The 15,879-nt window shown below is 44.2% G+C and overlaps 1 protein-coding gene across 5 annotated transcripts in view; it reads left to right on the top strand.

Annotated features, from left to right (window-relative positions):
- Positions 1-15,576, top strand: part of LOC124520308 (zinc finger protein 705A-like) — a 32,000-nt gene extending 16,424 nt beyond the window's left edge. For 2 of the 5 annotated variants that reach the window (XM_047091108.1, XM_047091111.1), the window contains 6 exons: positions 9,734-9,770; positions 10,350-10,435; positions 12,178-12,304; positions 13,021-13,116; positions 13,582-13,664; positions 14,104-15,576. In XM_047091108.1, the coding sequence (XP_046947064.1) occupies positions 10,424-10,435; positions 12,178-12,304; positions 13,021-13,116; positions 13,582-13,664; positions 14,104-14,751 (966 nt within the window). In that variant the 5' untranslated portion in view covers positions 9,734-9,770; positions 10,350-10,423 and the 3' untranslated portion in view covers positions 14,752-15,576. Of the gene's footprint in view, positions 1-9,733; positions 10,436-12,177; positions 12,305-13,020; positions 13,117-13,581; positions 13,665-14,103 lie in introns of all 5 variants that reach the window. The other 3 variants (XM_047091112.1, XM_047091110.1, XM_047091109.1) reach the window with 3 other exon arrangements.
- The last annotated feature ends 303 nt before the right edge of the window (positions 15,577-15,879 follow it).

Raw genomic sequence — 15,879 nt, forward strand, 5'->3', positions numbered from 1 at the left:
TTATTATCCATAATTTTATCTTCTGTATCACTGATTTGCTCCTCTGCTTTGTCTATCCTCATTTTTATGGCCTCCATTTGGGATTGTATCTCGGTTACAGCATTTTTAGTTTTGGCATGACTAGATTTTAGTTCTTTTATCTCTGCAGTAAGGTATTCTCTAGTGTCTTCTATGCTTTTTTCAAGCACAGCTAATATCCTTATAATTGTTGTTTTAAGTTCTAGTTCAGACAGTTTACTTATATATGCATTGATTAAACAATCTGGCTGTCCTTTCTTCCTGTTCTTTCTTTTGAGGTGAATTCCTCGTCTTGTCATTTTGGGGAGAAAGAAAAATAAAGCAAAATAAAAGAAAAGTAAAAATAGAAGACAAAAAAAATCTAAAAAATACATGAAGTTAGATCCTAGGTGTGTTCTGATCTTGTTACAAGAAGCTTGATAGGAAAAAGGTAGGAAGAAAGAAAAGAAAAATCTAATAAAAATATATCCAAAAATAAAACAATTTAAAAATGATAAAATAAAAAATAAGATTAAAATGCTCTTTTTGTATCAAAAAATAAAAAGAAACAAAGACAAAAACAAAAACAAACAGAAAAACCCCAAAGGATGCTAGATATTTTTTCCTCTAGAGCTGAAGCTTTGCGCCAGTCTGATTCATAGACTTGGTGTGGGCTAGGTGTTTCTGCTGGTCTTCTGGGGAAGGGGCCTGCTGCTCTGATTTTCAGGTACAATTGCTCTCCTGGAGATGTGCCTTCATGGTGCTGGGGGGGCAGGACTTGGTGTAGCAGCTCCGTCCTCCACTTGGTGGCGCTGTTTAGCTCACCGAGGTGGATCAAGCTGGTGGGTGCGGGAGAAAATGGTTTCTCCCCATTCTCTTGTTCTTTCAACTCAGGAGTAGGAAGTGTACACCACCCCTCTTCAATAAGCCCTCACAGACGCGCAGTGATGCCACCTGTGTCCCGGTTTCCGTCATATCCCCACCTTCACCCCGTGTCCAACCTGTCCACCTGCCAAATGGTGCAGCACTGCCGTGTTTTAAATCAGGTGCGGCTGTGTTTCAAAACCCCATACTTCAGAGACGCCCACAGCACAGACCTGCACTGATCTGGGGACAGTCACGATGACTTGCGGCTGGTGGTGCCAGTTTGTCACAGAAGACAGCCACGGGATCATGTAGTGGATCAGAATTTATTGTAAATCACAACACACAGCTGGCGCCTGGGTTTGCATACCTCTCCTGGCTTCTTTGTTTGGGATGTTGCCTGCTGGGTCCTGTGTCCATTGAGAGGCGGAATCACCTCTCCCAGATGCACTCCAAGCAGCCGAACCGCTTCTCCCCATGTGATCCTGGGGATCCTCAGGCCGCCCGCCGTTGGGGCTCAGCTCTGCTCTCTCACTGCTCAGCTCCCCAGGTGCGAATCTGGAAATGTCACAGACCTCCGAAACTTAGGAATATGCGCTCCACTGTTTCTGGAAAACTGGTGGTGTTGTAACCCTGTCCTTTTTCCTTGTCTGAGGTTTTGGGGAGTAATTTTCTTGAGCAGTCCCTTGCAGTGTTTTCCCTCTTACACGCCCCCCCCCCTCTTTTTCTCTCCCTGTCCCTCCTCTCCCTCCCCTCCCTCCCCTCCCTACTCCCACTGAGACCAGGGCTCCTTTCCCTGGGGAGCACCTGCAGCTCTTTTCTCCCACGAATTCTATGCAGTTTCTTCCTTCCATGGGTCATTTTTCTGGTTTTTAGATGTGCAGGTTTGTTCTCTGACAGTTATGATTGAGTTCTTGGGTGTTCAGAATGATTTGATATTTATCTAGCTGTGTTCCAGGGAGGATGTGTGCTTAGGGCCTCCCCACTCCTCCACCATTTTACTCCATCAATTTCTGTATTTTCTTAAGACAATAGATTTTTGAACTCCTAAGGTATTATCGTAACAGCAGTATTGGCGCAGTGATTTTTATTTATTGAAAATAAGATAATAGCAAGAACAAAATTCACATCTACTTAATTTGATCAAGGAAATTTGCTTTTCACAGAAATAACAGGCACAAAAGTATAAATGCTGATGTATGTTTTAAAACAATTTTACGAAACCAAATTTAAAAGTTGTATTTTTATTGAGCTCTCTAGAGAATGTTCAAGCATTTATATGTACTTGTCCGTAGCATATGCTTTCTGGATGAAAAGTCATCGCTATGTAATAATATTTTACTTAAATCTTTCTGTATCTAAAAACAAAGCCCAAGAATTTCCATGGTAAAACAGTTAGGAGAATCTGTTTACCCAGCATTCGCTCTACAGCTGTCCCAGATAGAACTGCCTCATCATATGCACACAGGCACCTGCACAGACCACGGACATGGGGGTCTCCAGTTTAATACTATAGTATGGCAGGACTGTCTACAGACATGGACGGCAGATAATTCATCAGCCGGTGCCTAAGTGAGATACCTCCCCCCACCTCCCAGCCACTCCCTGAGGACCAGTTGGACACCAGCCCTGGGCCAGCCCTGTGGATCCCAGGAAGACCTTCAACCTTAAGTCTCTTCAGCTATTTCTTGTGGAGGTTGATACTGAAGTCAGTTTGCAAACCAAGCTGTGAATTAGAGGAGGAAAAAACGCCCCAAATTCCCCAAAGAGGGCTTGCCATCAGCGCAGAGGGGGGGTATTCCACTGGGACGTAAGACCCCAGGATCCTGCGCCTGCGCTCTGGAGTGGAGCCTTCGTCGTCCATAAATTAGTCCCATCCCTTTGCGTTTCGTTTGAAGGTTAAAAGTGTTGTTTCTGGTAGAAGGGTGGAAGGTGAGAATAGTGCCGCCAAAGCACTAAGGTTTGGTCCTGTGTTGATAGATCTAAAACAGAAGGCTTTGTTTATATGAATTGTTCTCTCACTACTTTTAACATGAATTGTTCTCACTACTTTTAACATGAATTGTTCTCTCACTACTTTTAACATGAATTGTTCTCTCACTACTTTTAACATGAATTGTTCTCTCACTACTTTTAACATGCATCGTATCTCCATATCCCATACAGTTTATGGGGACCCGGGGACAATAATGAGCCAAGCCAAGTGTTTTTGCTGTCCTCAGCTCACACAGCTCTGAGAAGGAGGCAGTCAAGGTGGCAGTTGCAGGGAGGTGTCCTAAATGCCCTCCTGGGATAATGGGGAGGTTTGGCACCAACATTAGACTGAATGTTCAGGGAAGGGGATCCCATCTCCCAAAGGGGTATGATATGTAATCAGATTCTTAAAGGGGAAGTTCAAGAATGCCAAGTGGGGGATGGGAAGGAAGTTCTAGTAAAAGGGCTGTGCACGGGTGAGACAGTAAAGCCAGCTGGCCGGTGGCCCATGAATGAGACAAGTGCCTGTGAGGCAGAGGATTTCAGTTCAACCAGGGATGAGTGAGTGATGAATCTGGCTGTGTCTGATGGTGACCTGAATCCATATTAAGAATCTGTCTTTAGCTTATTGGCCACTGTGTCACATTTTCAGGGTTCTACTCCTACATCAGGATCCCTGGTGTACTTGTCAAAATGCAGACTCCCAGTGTCCACCCCAGACCAAAGGGAAGACTGTGACTGGTGTTAGTCAGGAGCCCCATAAGTTTGGTGCTCATGTCGGGCTATTGTCTTCCTCACTGCTGCACTGTGGCTATTTAATTTTTTTTAACTGTGCTCAGAAAGTGGTATCATGGCATTGTCAGCACTTTGTAGAATATAAGGTAGCTTGTTTCTTTTTTTTTTATTTTTTTTTTTTAATTTTTTTTTTTAACGTTTATTTATTTTTAAGACAGAGAGAGACACAGCATGAACGGGGGAGAGGCAGAGAGAGAGGGAGACACAGAATCGGAAGTAGGCTCCAGGCTCTGAGCCATCAGCCCAGAGCCTGACGCGGGGCTCGAACTCGCAGACCGCGAGATCGTGACCTGAGCTGAAGTCAGACACTTAACCGACTGAGCTACCCAGGCGCCCCATGGTAGCTTGTTTCTTTACTGCTTCCTCTGTGTTAACAGTTCGCTGTTATTTACTGGGCTCTATGTCTATAGAAGATCAGTCTATCTGGAAGACCATGAAAAAAGACAAATACACGTGGGAGACGCCAGATGTAAAAACATGGGCTCAGGGAGCTGTGGAGAGTGGTTCACATTTGGATCCAAAACCCTCCGCGCCCCGTACTCCTGCCTACTTAGCTGCAGCTGGCCTTTACTGCTCCCCATACAAGTAATTACAGCAGTGACTCAGTGTGAAAACGTTACACTCATTAACCCATTTTTACCTCTCAATAGTCCTATGAGGGAGTAAAGGCCATCCCAATTTAAACATCACCCAGCATGTGGGGGAGCCTGGCTGGGGCCCCAGCGGGCTGAGACCAGAGCCTTGGCCCTTGACCTCTGAACAGTTTGGCTCCAGCAGGACCTGGTTCGACGTTCTTTTGGCCTTAGGACACTAGCTTTTCATGGTGATGATAATGCCGGTGATACTGATGACAAGGATGAAAACGACAATTTTTTCTAAATCAAATGCTTGTATTTAAAGTGTATATTGCATGCTTTTTCTTCAAAAACAATCTGTTCTTTTGGATCTCGAGATTTCCGTGTCTCTTAAGATATGTCCTACTTCTTTGAAACTTATTTTCAAAAACAAAGCACATCCTATTTATAGTAAAATAAGTAATGAAGCTACGTTATTTATTCTAGAAAGCCTTAATACTTTGAAGCTTGTAGGGTTTTACAGTTGTTAGGCATCAATCAACTGAATCTGATGAAGAGACCTATGCTGATTTGTTTTTCTATTTCCTGACAGTAAAATATACACACTCTAGGTAGCCAAATATGTATTTTAAGCTCAAATGTTTCATTTATCTGGAGTCACCAGGATGCTCACAGCCTGAGAGATGTCACATGATGAGTCCTCTTGAAAATAAAGAGCAGCATACAGCTCTCGCTTTAGCTTCTCTCCAGTGTTGCCTGTAACAACCCAAATCCACAAGATGGATGAAGATTGCTTTTGAGACCTTTAGAAGGATGACGAATTAAACTATGTAATCTGTTGGTGAAACAGACAACTATATCAGTGAAACACAACAGGGAGCCCAGAAGTATACCCACACAAATACAGTCAACTGATATTTGACAAAGAAATATAATGGAGAAAAAAAGCATTTTCAACAGTGAGAGGGCAGGTAATAACTGAAATTCATATACCAAAAAAAAAAAAAAAAAAAAAATCTAGACAGACATTATACTCCTAAAAACTTATCTCAAAATATGTAACATCTAAATATAAAACACAAGACTATACAACTCCCAAAGGAAAAAAATCAAGGTGACCTTGAGTTTGGCAATGACATTTTGGCTACAACATCAAAGGCATGATCCATGAAAGAACTGATAAGTTGAACTTGATTAAAATTAAATACTTCTGCTTCAATACTGAAGAAAATGAGAAGACAGAGCCACAAGCTGGGAGAAAATATTTCCAAAACACACATCTGATAAAGGACTTAACCATAATAGAAGATATTCCTAAAACTCAACAATAAGAAAATGACCAACTCCATTCAAAAATTGGCAAAAGTGGGGTGCCTGGGTGGCTCAGTCGGTTAAGCATCCGATTTCAGCTCAGTTCATGATCTCGTGGCTCTTGAGTTTGAGTCCCATATCAGGCTCTGTGCTGACAGCTCAGATACTGGAGCTGCTTTAGATTCTGTGTGTCTCTCTCTCTCTGACCTTCCCCCCCAGTTGCTCTCTGTCTCTCTCTCAAAATAAATAAACGTTAAAAAGGGGGGGGGGATCAAAAGATCTGAACAGCCATCTCACCAAAGAAGATAGAAAATAAGCATATGAAAGTATGCTCAACATCATGTCATTAGGGAAATACAAATTAAAATAAAAACGAGAGTACCACTGCATGCCATTAGAATTCTAGGGGAAAATCCAAAATACCAACACCACCAAATGCTGGTAAAGATACACAGCAACAGGAACTCTCCTTCATTGCTGGTAGGAATGCAAACTGGTACAGCTCCTTTGGAAGATAGTGGGAGGTTTTTTTTTTTACAAAACTAAACAAACTCTTAACCATGTGATCCAGCAGTCCTGTTTCTTGTTTATCCAAATGAGCTGGAATACGTAGGTCCACACAAAAACCTACACGTGGTTGTTTTAGAACGGCTTTATTTGTAATTGCCAAAACTTGGAAGGAACCAAGTTCCTTCCTTCAGTAGGTGATGGATAACTAAACCGTAGTATAGCCAAACTGTAGAAATTATTCAGTGGTAAAAAGAAATGAGCTTTTAAGCCAGTGAAAATGGAGGAGGTTTAAATGCCTGTTACTAAGTAAAAGAAACCAATCTGAAAAAGACATACTGTATAATCCCAACTATATGACATTCTGGAAAAGGTAAAACTATGAAGACAGTAAAACAATCAGTGGTGGCCAGGGATTGGGTGGTGGGCAGGGATAAATAGGCAGAGTACAGGATTTTTAGGCCAGTGAAAATCTGATGATACTGTAACAGTGGATACATGTCATTGTATATTTTTCAAAACCAGTAGAATTTATAACACCAAGAGTGAACGCTAGTATAAAACTAAGGACTTTGGGTGATGATGATGTATCACTGTAGGTTCATCAATTGTGACAAATGTAGCACTCTGGTGGTATATTGATAGTGGGGAAGGCCATTCTTTTGTGGGGACAGGAGGTATATGGGAACTGTCTGTATCTTATGCTCAGTTTGCAGTGAACCTAACATGAGTCTAAAAAGGGTTAGAAACAAAAAAAAGCATCATCTTTTTTTCCTTAACTGCATCTATATGATTTACCTAATTAGAAAAAAAAAGGCATGCCTCAATTAGATTTATATTGACTGTCGTCCAGACTGGCCAGGGTATGTCTTTTGGTTTACGTTACTGATGACATTGTCAACTGCTTATAAAGATGGATCACCATCGCAAGAGTGATCTGTCTAGAACTAGAAAGAAACTCTGAGGGTCTTTGTGTGGTGGCTGCATCCTCAAAGAGTTGGCTTTGTTAGCTTTTCCATCTGTTTGGGTCTGGGGAAGTACTGGAGAGAATTTATACCAGAAAAGACTGACTCCTGTATTTCAGAGAGGAATTTATAATCAGAAAATGATGGTTTATCTGACCACAGGCATTTGGGGGGAGGCTTCCTTACTGTGGGCATAGAATTTCTCTGTCTTCATAATTCAGATGTAACGATCAGAGGGGGACTTGCCTAACTCTACCATTCATAGGTGCATTTTTCCGCATTTAGACCATCGAGAGGACAGCATAAGTAAATATATAACAACAATTTCATGAGTGACCTGAAAGGGCAGTAGTTCTGTTTAAGTCAAGGCGGAGGGCAAGGGAGAGGCTTACTCTGGTTGGAGTTTAGTGAAAGTGTCTCTGTATAATTGAGATGCAGACTGAAACTGGAGGAGGAGGAGTATGGGGCAGGACGTTCGTTGATGGAGGTGGAAGTGAAGAATGACACCAGTGGCCAGTTTAGAAATAACAGCAGTGTGTTTGTCGGATGGATGAAGGCATTTACAATACCAACACTCAGACGGAGCCGTTAGCTAAGATTCAGACAGAGGAGGAATACATTTGATGTTTCGAGCGGTGGAGTTACTGTCCTGGGAAATATTTCATTTTAGGTGTATGTACATTTGCAGGCAGAGGTGATCATTCAGAAATGGAATCCAGACAAGAAATTGGTTACTTTCAATTTAGGGACAGCAACAGAAAAAATGTGGAGCAGTTGAAGAAATGTGTGAGCCTACCAGGACATGGTATAAAAGGAGAGCAGGAGCTCACGTGAAGTCTCGAGACATTCCGACAGGATTGAGGAATTCTTTGCAGAGGACATGGGAGAAGGACCGATTGTAGAGGAGACTTAAAGTGTCAGGTAACGGCAGCAAGATGTTCAGAAAAGGAGGTCAGGGTTTAACTCCTCCTCATTTCCATGTAAGGATTTATTTATGGAGACAGTGATATTAACAACGTGTACTTACAAAGTAACCATTGTTGGTGTTTGTAAGTCAGAGGGAGGGGACGACGTGAGTGAGGGACACCAGCACTTCCGGTTCGGCTCTGAAGGGAGGATGGAAGGCCAGGGGCTGGAGAGAAAATCCGTCCAGAGGAGATTTTTGCTTCAAGTTACAAGAGAGATAATGAGCGTCAATGAGGAGATAGGTGATTGTGGAGAGATGGACATGTTTTGGGGAAAGGAGAGTTCATAATATAGTTCTGAACAAAACAGGAGAAAGGAATTCAGTTGGACACACTGGACTTAGAGGCAATAGGACTTCAATTTGATAGAAAAAAATAACCAGTGGACATGAATGTAGGACTTGTGGGGAAAACTGAGGCAGAATGTCACTGTATGTAAATTCATCTCTATTATAGGTTGAATTTTGTGTTCCCAAAAGTCAAATGTGGAAGTCCCAACCCTAAGAATGTATTTGGAGATTGGGCCTCACAAGTGGTAACTAAGGGAAAATGAGGTCAGTGGGGCGGGCTTGGAGTCCGTTTGACTGGTGTCTTTGCAAGAAGAGGGACTGATGTCACCAATGTGTGCCAAGCAAGAGTGTGGAGACACAGGGAGAGGACGGCTGTGAGCACGCTGGGTGGGGAGGCCTTGGTCTCGTGCAGCGGCCAGATTCATGAGAAAATACACTTCTGTTGTTTAAGCCCCTCGGTTGGCGGTACTGTGTTACAGCAGCCTGAGCAAACTAACACAGAATTGTAGCAGGGAAGAATCCTGTCTTTTGAAAGGGGAGAACGTGTAGATTGAAGAGCCTGCAGATTTGAAGTATTTATGGAGCGTGGAAGAATGATTCACTTCTCCAAGGTAGAGATGCCAGACACATTTGAAAAGCCCTAGGAGTGGTGGTGCTGGTGTTAGGCAGGGATCGGCTTCTTTGCCACGTGGGTCACATTTGGCCACAGAAAAGGCAGGCACACGGAAGTCACCTGCTGCCGGTTCCCGTGCACAGAGACCTGAGTGTGGGGTGTGTTTCTTGAAAAAGTAGGAAGAGGACATTGTAGTAACAGCGGAGGGCTTCTCATTAAGTCAAACCGACATGATTTTCCAGGTTAAACCCAGGCATGGGGTGTGATTCTTAAGGAATTTGAGCATGGGACACAGGCAGAGCAAGATTAAACTACAGAAAGTGTTTTGAACCTCTTCCTTCAGGTCTTTTGTTAAATGAGTAAATCAATTAAAGTCACCAGTTTATTGTGAGGATTAAATAAGTGGATCATGTAAATATCCAAGCAGAGTCACATTTGATACAAATTTCCTCTTTTTCCCCTCTTTTTCTGGACCCCAGGTACAAATGGGTGAGTTATCCTATTTTTGCTTATGACACATTGTCGTCATTTTACCGTGAAATACGTTTAATTATTACTGGTATTTTAGGGGAGAATTTACAGTTTATAAATGGCTTTCTCTGTCTTTCACACACATTTGTGTATATACGTAAATGTGCATGTACGTATACGTGTGTGTGTGTGTGTGTGTGTGTGTGTGATGCAGGATAGTGCAGCTAATGAAGATTCATATAGAATCGGATTTCAAGGCCTTGTGCTACCGCTTAGCTAAAATAATCAAAGAGTAGCTAGATATCCTCCTGAACCCCAGCCATTCCAAGTTACTGAATGACCTGGAGGGTTGGGACAGTACATAACAGGAACGCTCTGACTTCTATACTCCTCCTTTCTGATGCAGGGGAGCAGAATGAGTGCCACTGATCTCTCCAAATGGAGTAAGTCCTTGAATTGAGTAATCCTATCATAAACTTAGTGTTTTGACATCCACATCTGGGGGGGGGGGGGGCAGATCGCAGAGGTGGAGTTGAGGAAGAGCAGAAAGGCAATGTGGCTCCAGGAGGTTGCCATGGATGCTGGACAACCACTGCTTGTGTAGGAGAATAAGGAAATCTGAGAAAGTCGAGTATTTACCTCCAGATGGAAATCAAACTCGACATGCGGCCGAAGTCCAGGATCCCCACGCTTTGGAGTCACAGAGGGAACTGAAGAACTCTGGATGCCGTGGGCTGATTGCCATATACACTCAATACTTTCAGTGTTCTTTTCTTGAGACATCTATATTTGTATTTTTTTTTTGGGGGGGGGGGTTGTTTTTTAAGCAACAGTAGTCAGTCTTCTTAACTCTAGACCACGGGAGAGGAGGCGAGTCCTCTGCATTTCTTGTAGAGCGCTCTGCAGGTTGGTGGGGCTGGGTGGGGAGTGTCACATCCAGGTGAAGGTTTGGGGCTTCATGACAGTTTAGACTGGACATTATGTGCAGGACTGCATCTCATGGCTTCTTTCTCCGTCCTCAGCTTTGCCTGCTTAGTGCTTGGACTGCCAGTGAGCGAGGACCCAGAGAAAGACACCTGCATCTGGGTTATTGACAATGCAGCCACTGGTGAGTGGGGATCGCCTCTTTCCGCTTACACCCTTGTGCCATCTGACGGGCGGGATTTTCCCATTGGCACGCATATTCCAGGTGCAGTCAGGAAGTATTCAGGGATTCGAGCTCCAGCGAAATCTCCCCAGGACTCTGGGATGGTTCTAATGGGTCAGGAACTCCTCAGTAACTAATAACCTTTCTACCTCACACTAGTTTACTCTCGCCTCCATTAAGCTTATGTATTTACAGAAAAGAAGAAAGAAGTTTTTTCTCTAACTTAGTCCATATCCTTACCGGGAAATGATTCACTCACTAATCAAGCTGTTGGCTATAATGGTCCTTTGTAAAGAGTTGTGATGAAGAGATGAGCCAGGAGGGCAACACTGTAGTCCAATAGGGAGGTGGGTTCTGACAGTCCAGTGTTACACGTCCTGGTTGGGGTCTTTGGGTGTGAAAGGAGCACGAGAAAAGTTTAGGCCAGAAAAGGCATGAAGGGTCACTCATTCTGTCCAGTTTTAAAGTTTTGATAGAGTGTATTTGTACTTTTGGAAACTTCTTAAAAAGAGAACTTTTCACTATCATTCATGTTCCCAGTCACACATTTTGCCTTACTGTAATTAACCTTTTAAGAAAATATTTCTTAGCTGCAATTAGTGTATAGGGAGTATTATTTCCATAACTGTGGCTATATACTCAGGACAAGGGAGTAGAGTACAATTTAAGATCCTGCAGAAACTTTTTAAGAATTAAATAAACCAAAACCAGTCAAGAGACTTCTGTTATCCTTTAGCAGAAGGACCAGATAGGAGACAGTGATAACTGTGTCTGAGGTCCCAGAGAAGATTGGGATTGGGAGTCCTCGTGGCACAGGACCGGTCAGGCCAGGACTGTCCCCCAGCACAGCCGTCTCAGAGGTCCCTGGCTTTGCTGCTGAGCCTTCTGACCTTGTCCTTTATTATGAACATCTGTGTCCCATAGAGATGAGCGAGACGACACTATTTTTACCAAGTTCTTTATGAAACCTGTTCATTTTTGAAGAATGCTAGAGATGGTTTCAAGGTTCTCGGGACAATGTAAGGAGTAATAGGCAAATGGCTTATATTTAATACACGTTTACTTAGGAAGAACTTCGTCCATTAGTTTATCAGGTCTTCCAGTACTCGTAACAGTTTATTAAACGTTTACCTATGGGAATGGCGTCATGGTTTAAAGAGACAAGTCACGGTTATTGTTTGCCTTACAGTGAGTCGGTAAAGTTACTTGAAATTACCAGAAAGTGAGTTTTAGTTATTAATTTTCAAGTGCCACATATCAGAAACCATCATTACCAGTTTTTATTTTAGACTTTGTCTTTATTTTACGTATTTACTTTTGTAAGTAGGCTTCACACCCAGTGTGGGGCTTGAACTCACAATCCAGAGGTCAAGAGTCACCTGCTGTACTGACTGAGCCAGCCAGGAGCCCTAGAAATACCAGTTGTTTTTTTTAAAGTTCCAGGTAATACTATATCACGCTTCACGTGATACCCCCTTATAAAGAAGTTTTATTGCTTCAGACTGGATGTATCTCTGTGATGAATCTGAAAGGCAGCTGCCCATTCAGTACTGAGAATGAGCTGACGGAACCCCACGTTCAGTTTGATCTTTCGACACACCCGGCGCCTCCGCCCCCTTCCTCAGAGCTGTCAGCTCAACCCTCCTACTCTGGACGCCTGTTGGGAGTGCTCGGTCTAAACCGGAATATCCATGATGTTTCAGGAATCAGTGACATTTGAAGATGTAGCTGTAGACTTCACCCAGGAAGAGTGGGCCCTACTGGACGCATCCCAGCGAAAACTGTTCAGAGATGTGATGCTGGAAAATATACGTCATCTGGTCTCCCTGGGTGAGTCTGCCAGTACGTGTGTATCTGTATGCATGTATACGTATACAGATGGGTGGGTCGGGAGGTAGTCAGTCCATCCGTCCACAGGAATCTGGAATAGCTTCGACATACCCACTCCACACTCTTCCCTGAATCTTTCATAGACCTTCCTGGAAAAATAAGTTATTTCTTTGTATTTTGCTCCATCTAGTTTGTCACCCCACTAGAATGTAATCTTAGCCACACTTTAATGTCTTTGTTGCTACTCAGTCTCTAACACAAAGAGAACTGGGAACTCGGTATTTCTGAATGTAGAAATAAGCTGATTAAACATTTTCTAAGTAATTATTCTGCTCTAGTCACTGTGGCAAGAGTTGAAAGCAGACTAATGACAACAATAGAACTTGGTTATTCTTGTAGAGCTTATGTTTGTTGGTGTCTGTTTGAAAATAATGTTCAACCCACTCTGGAGATACTCAGCGTGTAATGCAGACTGACTGGCGTTCTTTGAGCTTGGGCACGGACATCAGCATCCAGAGGTCTTCACTGTTGTGAACACACTGTCTGGATGTCCGTGTTCTTTTCTATTCAAGTGGTGCCTGGGGTGAACTTCAGTGTTGTCCTTGTCCTTCCTCAGTAGCCTGTCCTGGACTTGATGATAATTACTAGCTTCGGGGAAGGAGAGGACTTTTATCAGCACAGAATTCAAAATCCATGTACCTTTTTTCAATGACCAGGGTACCAACATTGCCAGTCAGATGTGATTTTCCAGCTGGAGCAGGGAGAAGAGCTGTGGGCTGAAGGAAGTGGATCTCTCCAAAGCCAGGGTCCAGGTGAGCCGCAGGGACCTGTGCTTAGTAGGCCACGTGCCTATTCAGTAGGGAGCATGTTCCTGGAAATGCCGGCTGAAGGTCTTGTCCAGTGAGGGATGCTTCCTAAAATGCGAGGAAGGACACTGGGGCAGAATTCTTCAGTTACCATTATTCCTCGCATATGACAGGCATGGTTCATGTTTCCTCCTGCCACTGTCCTTTTTTGGCTTTAGGGAGAGCATATTCATGTGCTTATCGCAGTTAAATTTTCACGCAGTAACTCACACTGCCTACCCAACTTCTCTCCCTTAGAATTTTTTTACGATTCAATTTGAAATCTTCACTTGCCAATTACCTAGTATTCCTGGAGTATTCCTTCCCTTGATTTATTTGCCCCCATCAAAGTCCCATGGGTCTTGGTGCTTTTCAACATTTTCATTCTCCTAATGCCATTCGAAATATTTGTGTTTTTTTCAATTGTTTTAGGTGGGGAAAGTGCCCTTAAAGAACAAGACATGATAGCCCCACAGCGTATCAGCAGCAAGGACACATCTACGGTCACGCCAGAGGTGAGTTCCAGGGGTAGTCACCCAGCTCACTCAAAGACCTGGAAATAGGATGTTAGTAATTGAGCACAGTAGCCTAATTTACATTAAGTTGGGATTAAGCCTTTTTTTTGAGCAAAAGCTTTAATGAATCTGAGCTCAAATCCATAACCTGAGATCTTTAAGAAAAGGTTTTTAAACATTGGCCAAAAGTTCATAAACACTGATCGTATGCCTAGTCTTTGAAACATGTTAAGGTCTCCAAAATCCGGTAATAATCTCTGCGGTTGGGATGCTACAAAAGGGAAAATCTTCATGTATGCAGGGGAGTAACCCATCATGGGTATGCAAGCAATACTGAATTTTGATTGGAGACCATCACTGAACGATTTCTATTCCTATAGAGAAGGGAACGTATGGACACAGACAAAGCTTTACCAACCTTCCGCCTCTTTCCCCAAAGCAGAAGTCTCCTTCGCCAGAGGATCCCTTTGAATGCAGTGACTTGGAAGAAGGTTTCACTCGCAGCTTCATGGTGACTCGGCGTCTGTTGACTCCCACAGAAAAGACCCCCTGTGTCAGTAAACAGTGTCAAAAATCCGTTAGTGAGTCGTACCTTAATCAACACAAGCACCTTCACACTAGAGGTAAATCATGTGAGTGCCATCTGTGTGGGAAAGCCTTTAGCAATTGCTCCAGCCTGAGGAGACACGAGATGACTCACACCGGAGAGAAGCCCTACGAATGCCGTCTCTGTGGGAATGCCTTCATTCAAAGCTCTGACCTTAGAAAACACAATCTGACTCACACTGGAGAGAAACCGTACGAGTGTCACCTGTGTGGGAAAGCCTTCAGCCAGTCCTCCAACCTCAGACAGCATGAGAGAACGCACACGGGGGAGCAACCGTACGAGTGCCACCTCTGTGGGAAAGCCTTCAGTAAATGCTCTGCCCTCAGACGGCACGAGAGAACGCACACGGGGGAGAAACCGTACGAGTGCCACCTCTGTGGGAAAGCCTTCAGTCAGTGTTCTGCCCTGAGACGACACGAGGGCACCCACAACGGAGAGAAAATTAGGAATGCCTTCGGCAAATGTCCTGACCTCACATGACCCGCGTGGCACGACTGTCACGAAGGCGGGCACCACGTCCACCACAGCGGTTAACACTGAAACGCGCCACAGGACTCGCACGTCGTTCGGTCTCATTCGTCAGACTCACGCAAACTTCTCTGGGAGAAATCCACCATGTGCCGTCCACGCGGCAAGACCTTCGGTCAGTGCTCCGACCACAGGCGACATGAGCGCACTCTGTAAATGCGAGGAAGGGACAGGTTTGCGGCCACGGCTCTCGGCACCTCCGCGCAGGAGAAGCCCAAGGTCGGTAATCACCGTGCACGCCGCTCAGCAGGCACCGGGCCTGTGCCCAAGAAAGCTCAGTGAGGTCTGAGTAGACGCTCGCCCCAGATGGAAGAGGAGAGCGCTCTTGAGGAACACCAGAAGTCACACCGCGGTGAAGACGCACGGGAACCCCCTGGCTCACAGAGAAGCCCCGTGGCGCATGTGAGGACACAGACCCTACAGAGCAGTGTCACCAGCAGAGGAGAATCCAGTGGTCACTCACTTCTTAGCCAACGTTAAAGTTCTTACCCTAAGGAGACATCAGTCGTGAAACCAAAGTGGAGGTAACTTCAGCTAGATTTCACATCAGAAAACTAAGTCGGGGGACAAAAACCTCTAAAAGCCTTTTGACGTAGAATTTAGCAAATATTTCAGGATTTTGAGAAAATAACTATTCATGGGGAAAATGTGGCATGTAAGTGCAAAATAGTAAGGTGATCCGGGAATACTGAATGCAGAAGTTTGTAAGAAATTAAATTTTTTCAATAGATTATTACTTGTAAATATTTAAGCAATAAACCCTGTTGCTGAAAAATCTAATGTTGGTGAAGTTCTAGTTTTCTCTGCGTGGTTGTAAACAGGGGCTCGAGCCTGCGCTCCTCGGTACGTGGGTGAAACTCAGCAGGACTCCGTGTCTCCCCCTTTCTCCAGCAGTTTCTTCCACACAGATCAGGTCCGCTCTTTCCAACGTGTCACCGTCAGCTGCCTCCTGCGCCCTGGTGGCACACAGCAGGGACGCTCAGCCCGGCCCGGCAGGACCCTGCTGGACATTAGTGTAAGCTGCAGGGTTGTCTCCTGCCTGTGCCCTTAGGCAACCACATGGGGCCAGGGAAACAGGCA

This window comes from Lynx rufus, unplaced genomic scaffold (assembly GCF_022079265.1).
Source record: "Lynx rufus isolate CCGP_SWC_20201006 ecotype Redwood Valley unplaced genomic scaffold, mLynRuf1.p SCAF_3, whole genome shotgun sequence".
NCBI lineage: Eukaryota > Metazoa > Chordata > Mammalia > Carnivora > Felidae > Lynx > Lynx rufus.